This window comes from Syzygium oleosum, unplaced genomic scaffold, assembly GCF_021117445.2.
Source record: "Syzygium oleosum isolate NSW1041296 unplaced genomic scaffold, Sole_v2.1 Sole_v2.39, whole genome shotgun sequence".
NCBI lineage: Eukaryota > Viridiplantae > Streptophyta > Magnoliopsida > Myrtales > Myrtaceae > Syzygium > Syzygium oleosum.
The window spans coordinates 1,391,785-1,397,518 of NW_026607523.1; the positions used below are offsets into that span (position 1 = coordinate 1,391,785).

Genomic DNA, 5,734 nt, shown 5'->3' on the forward strand with positions numbered 1-5,734 from the left:
TTCAAGGGCTCAAGATCGAACCGAAGAGCTTCGCAGCAACATGGCAGTGAATCTCCATTTGGTCACCGAGACACCAGACAGTGCACGTGTCAAGCTGTGGAAGGCACTTCTCAAGGTTTGTGATCAGGACCGGAGCCAGCGGTAGCTTGAAAGGACGCACTGAACTTTCCTAACCGCCAAACAACCCTCCATACTTGCAACTATTAAAAGTCTTGACAATGCTTGTGAACATTCATTTACCAACTCAACCACGAAGTATGATCAACAGTAAGCTAATTGGAAAACCTTGGAACTATATCTTTCTCCCTAACCATTGTTCTAAATTGCAGTTCAGTCTCCCAAATTCAAACCTACTTTGAACTATTATTCAACGCGACAATTAAAGGACAAACATTTATATCGAAAGAACAATTGAAACACATGAAGTGATTTTCCCTTGAATCATTGCAAGCGTGACATCATTGATATCCACACCGTATCAAGCCTATTGAAATAATTTGTGGTTCCAACCACAATAACATGGGTAATTAGCATTAAAAGGTTGCATCTTGCCCAGAATTGTGTAGAGCAATTTGTAACAAACTAGACAGTTGATGGTCAGAATACTCCACATGCACTAAATTGCCATAAAACTCTGACACAGTAACCATATCTCCGGATTCGCCTAGCCATAACAGAATCCACCAGGAGAACATAATTAGTCGTCTTTTGGCCCTGGTCAGTTTTAAGCAGTTATTTTAGAACATAGACGCAAATATTCCATTAAAATAAACAAATGATGAGACATGGACATTCTCTTGTGCGGAAGGATGTTGAATTTTGGTTTTCATTCAGGTGACCTCCCTTAAGCATTCAGAATATTCACCAGGATGCTAAAGGAGAAACCTGAGTAATATTTCAATCTTCTCAAGTCAGCCAACTATCTTGCACTGAAAACAGGTTCCGCTTCCGGGCTAGATTGCACTCTCCTGGTGAATTTCAGGAGTAGACCTTCCAAAGAAAGACCAGGAACACTTAGATCCCTGTAAAAGACATTGAAAAATGGATTTCATTTAAGAACTTTTGCAATGAACACTGGTACATAAACGTATCAATTAACGCATAAGCAATTCCACCAAACCTGACGTAGGGTTCTAGGTCCCTCCAATCCCATTTTGGACGTTCTTTGAAAAGAATGGAGAACCGCTCAGATGGATCAGATGGCAACGAAGAAACCCTAAATGGTCGTACCCATGTTTCAACCCCAAGCTTTTCCTTCAAAACTTCGCCATCTAACATCTCAAAATTGGCAACCATCTCCTCAGGCACCCTCTTCTTCCACTCGTCAGTAAAATTATCGATCCTCATTTTCCCTTCTCTGAGGACATCTCTAGCATAATGCACACAAACCCGTCTCTCATTTAGTCTCCAGACACATCTACCTTCACCCTCATCGACCATATCACCAAACACTGATAAACAATGATGTGCTATCTTGCGAGGGAAACCATCTGCTTCCAGAACATGGAGAACTTCATCTTCATCGAGTGCACTCAGCATCCAGTCATTTAAGACTGAGTTGTGCAAAAGCATTTTAAGGATCATGCCAATGCAAGATTCATCAACTAATCTCCAATATCCACTAATCTCTACCGCTGAAAGAGCCTTCAATCCAGATTTCAGCTCCTCTTCACTTGCCTGAACTTCATTTACAAGATCATGCCATCTATACAATCCAATTTTCTTTGTTTCTATCTCTTCCAGCTCCATTGCTGAAACATCCTCAAGCTTATAAGGATTCTCTGAGAGAAGCAGCTTAAGCTTATCCAGTTTAGGAGCAATCTCAACAAGCTCCAAATGACCCGGTGCCAATTTGATAACAGATGCAACATCATGATCGCACCTCTTCTGGTTACCATCCTGTGAAGCTTCATCCTCTGGCACTTGGATTGAAGAGGGTATGAGGAGTACAGAGTTAGAAGTACCGACAAACTTCACAGCATATGTCTTAGACTGAGTACAGAAAACTGCATTTTCATCAGGATGTCCCCTTAAGAATGCCCTGGAAAGGAAACCCGATAAATTAGCAAGGGAACGCATATGTAATAATTGTTTGATGCAGGCAAAAACTACTGCTTACCTCTGGTGAATGACATCATCAAGAAGCTTCCCATCGAGCTCGAGAAGGATTAGGTCATCATGTGGGCCGTAAAGAGGGTGATAAGCAACAGAGATTGGAGAATTTTCCAGAAGAGCTAAAACTGCTTCTGCTCCTCCCGAAAAACTGAGCATACATGGTTCCATCCGCCCCCTTTCTCTCTCTTTCTCTCTCGCCAACTCTTGTCAGAACCTATTACCATGTCAAGAGAACAACGCAAACCAAAATGGCCATAAGAAATCCTTCCAAAATATTGTTGAATTGCATCTTATTCTCGATATCCAGAGAACCCATTTCAGACACATTCTTTTTCTAAAGTGAGCCAAAGGACCATCTTCCTTCCCCTGACATGCATACCACTGTACTTTTCACTAAACTAAGTCAAACTAGATCTAACGCAATTACATGCCCTCATTCCAGGGTATCCAATCACTTAATCCCAGAATTCGGGAAGCTCAATGGGAAGCGACTTACTTAAGATGTTGTCAACAGTCTAGTCCTCATTTAGCAAATCATAGACAGTGACCGCGGTGCATATACAGCACTAGAAACAGGGAACGTGTATTACAACAAGCTTGCGAGTCGCTGTTCAGTACAAGAAACAGACAGCGACTGCAGCGCATACAAAGCACTAGAACAGGGGACGTGTATCACAACAAGCTCACGAGACACTCTCCAGTACTCACCAACTGTTACATCTAGCGGCACCGTTCAATCTTCCTTCTTTGATCAAAAGAAGCAAGGGAACAAAAGCAGAAGCCTAAGGGAGCACAAAAAAGCAATTAACCAGGTACAAGCAAGGAGTAGTATGGGACACGCACGTTTCCTTCACAAAATCAGCAAATAGATGCATCTTAAATGCAATGAAAGACGCCACGGCCAGGGTCATCAAATCGCTCGTTACCCGGCGATTTCCGATCTATCGATCGTGCCGGACGCTGCAATCTCCGGCGAGCCGGGCGTTCCAAAGCTCGAGATTCACCTAACTGTCCAAAGCGTCAGGTGCGCCCAACCCAAGTTTCTCCCAACATTCTGCAGTAGCCCTATCAACTCAACAAGAACAAATTTGACATGGAGGAGGAGATCTTGCGTCCTAGGGTTTGAATTGAAACAGCTCGACAATCTCGCTCGGCTGAATTTTGGGCGGGGGAAACCCTAGATCACGAGAGGCAGAGCCAATAACGACAGAAAAGATCGGAGCTTACCTTTGCCCGCGCGACTGGTGTGCGGCGGCGGCGGCGGCGGCGCCGAGAGACAGAGACGGCGATAGCGAGGACGGTAGAGAGAGAGAGAGAGAGAGAGAGAGAGAGAGAGAGAGAGTGTGTGTTCGGCTAATATCCCGCGCGTTGCCTTTTGGCGCCAAAGTTTTGGCCGTCGCGAAAATTGCAGTTCGCTCCCTGAAGTTTAGCATTTCTTTCAATCAGCACCCTCAATAGTAAATTCCTTTCAATCAGCACCCTCCGCGGCCTCCGTTGGGTTACAGGAAGATATGCTCGACGATGGACCGATTGAAGAGGTCTAGAGGAGAGACCTGCATTGCAACACGATAGGCTCGGCGAGGGTGCTGATAGTAGCAGTCCCTAGAACAGCTTCGCCAACTAGCTCAGCGTCGATTTCAAGAACAAAACTGCGCGTGTTCGAGAGTGGAAGTTGAAGAGAGGCCTTCCCTTAATGGCCCGAAGTTCTGCAGATAAGCTGTTGTGTAAATCCCGTATTCTCGGCAGAACTTTGAATCCGATTCCCAAATTTGTCTTGAAGCATTCCTCTGGCACCCGCCCGTTCTCGGGTTGCCTCGACATGGAGCCATCAGTGTTAAGCTTGTGCCTCCACTTGACTTGGATTAGGGAGCAAGTGGTGCTTTGTTTTCCAATACTAGCCGAGGCGACAAGCTCAGCAGCTTGGCCCCAAAGGTCTACAGATGTTAATTCCTTTGGGAAAGGTCATCATGGAAGACAGAGCTTTGTCGCGATTGTTTAGAGAATGAATTTTGTAAGAAGGGCAAAATAGGTGAGAACTACTCACTATTTAAAACCTTGGATCCTGATAATGAACTTAATGGAATTCGTCCAAATGGGAGTAATGTGAGAAGTGAGGAATTAAATCCGACTCAATCTCAATTACAATCACCTGATGAGATAATACTGTCATTATCTAATCCAAATGGGAGCGTAATGGAGAATAATGTATAAAGTGTACAATCTCCTGTACAGCAAACAAGTCGCAAAAGTATTCCCCAACGACGTTTTGACATAGAAGGTGAAACTTTCATGGTCGCTCCACAAGATGAAGATGAGCCAAGGAATGTAATGTGGCTCTAAATTGTCCTGACAAGAAAAAATGGATGCTTGCAATGGAAGAATAAATGGAGTCAAAGAAGTCAAACTATGTTTGGGAATTGGTTGATCTTCCAAAAGGACGCAAAGCTATTGGGAACAAATGGGTTCTCAAAATAAGCATAGTGCTGATGGCTCAATAGAAAGATATAAGGCTCGCATCATGCCAAAAGGGTATAATCATCAGGAAGGAATTGATTATGAAGAAACTTTTTCTCATGTAGTAAGATTTACTTCAATTCACCTTATTCTGACAATAGTGGCAAGTATGGATCTTGAATTACATCAAATGGATGTAAAAACTGCTTTTTTAAATGGAGAATTAGAAGAAGAAATTTATATGGAGCAACCGTTGGCTTCATTGTGAAAGGCCAATAACAAAAAGTATGTTGACTTTTAAGATCGATATATGGCCTTAAGTAGTTTTTGAGACAATGGCATATACGTTTTCATAATGTCATAGTGGCATATGATTTTACAATGATTGATGAAAATCATTGCGTATATATCAAAAGATCCAAAGATCAATTTGTGATCTTATCATTATATGTTGATGATATACTAATTGCCGGAAGCAATATGGAGTTGGTTAATACTGTTAAGAGTTAGTTATCGTCTAACTTTGAGATGAGAGATATGGGTGAGGCTGCATATATTCTTGGAGTTAAGATTTCAAGAGATCGTTCCAAGATATTATTGTCTCTTTCGCAAGATACTTATATAAACAAGGTTCTTGAACGATTTTGTATACAAGACTATAAACCCATGGATACTCCTATTGCAAAAGGTGAAGGATTGAACCGTAGATTGTGTCCTAAGACTCCATAAGAGAAGGAACAAATGAAACGTATTCCTTATGCCAGTGCTGTTGGAAGCTTAATGTACATTATGATGTGTACAAGAGTCAACATATGTTTTTCAGTTAAAATGGTAAATATGTACCAATTCAATCCAGGTCAAGCACATTGAAAAGCCGTCAAAAGAATCATAAGGTATCTAAAGAGCACTGCTGATTATTCTCTAAGTTATCAAGGAAAGGATCTGCGACTTAAAGGCTACTCAGATGCTGACTTGGGAGGAGATTTGGATGAAAGGAAATCTACCTCTTGATTTGTTTACTTACTGAATAATTGCGCCATATCTTGGAGCAGTAAGAAACAAACATATATAGCCTTATCCACCATGGAAGCCGAGTTCGTGGCATTGTCAATTGCAGTACAAGAGGGAGTTTGGCTTAAGAGATTTTTGGATCATTTAAGTGTTG

The 5,734-nt window shown here is 42.2% G+C and overlaps 1 protein-coding gene across 2 annotated transcripts; it reads right to left on the minus strand.

Annotated features, from left to right (window-relative positions):
- Nucleotides 1-527: 527 nt before the first annotated feature.
- Nucleotides 528-3,291, minus strand: LOC115664560 (uncharacterized). Of its 2 annotated transcripts, none has more exons than XM_056305790.1 (4): nucleotides 3,042-3,291; nucleotides 2,120-2,329; nucleotides 1,121-2,041; nucleotides 528-1,022 (listed from the first exon to the last, which is right to left on the minus strand). In XM_056305790.1, exons 2-4 carry the CDS (start codon nucleotides 2,281-2,283, stop codon nucleotides 920-922), a joined length of 1,188 nt encoding a protein of 395 aa, XP_056161765.1. In that variant the 5' UTR covers nucleotides 2,284-2,329; nucleotides 3,042-3,291; the 3' UTR covers nucleotides 528-919. The 2 variants fall into 2 exon arrangements, with proteins under 2 accessions (XP_056161765.1, XP_056161766.1); XM_056305791.1 differs by having other exon boundaries at nucleotides 2,959-3,084.
- Between the last annotated feature and the right edge of the window lie 2,443 nt (nucleotides 3,292-5,734).

Bases quoted from the DNA above. Each gene is read 5' to 3' on its own strand.
- LOC115664560 (XM_056305790.1), bottom strand. From the start codon at position 2,283: ATGGAACCATGTATGCTCAGTTTTTCGGGAGGAGCAGAAGCAGTTTTA. The intron at 2,042-2,119 runs GTAAGCAGTAGT...TTTCCTTTCCAG, and splicing joins GATGATGTCATTCACCAGAG to GGCATTCTTAAGGGGACATC. The intron at 1,023-1,120 runs GTTTGGTGGAAT...TGTCTTTTACAG, and splicing joins GACCTAGAACCCTACGTCAG to GGATCTAAGTGTTCCTGGTC.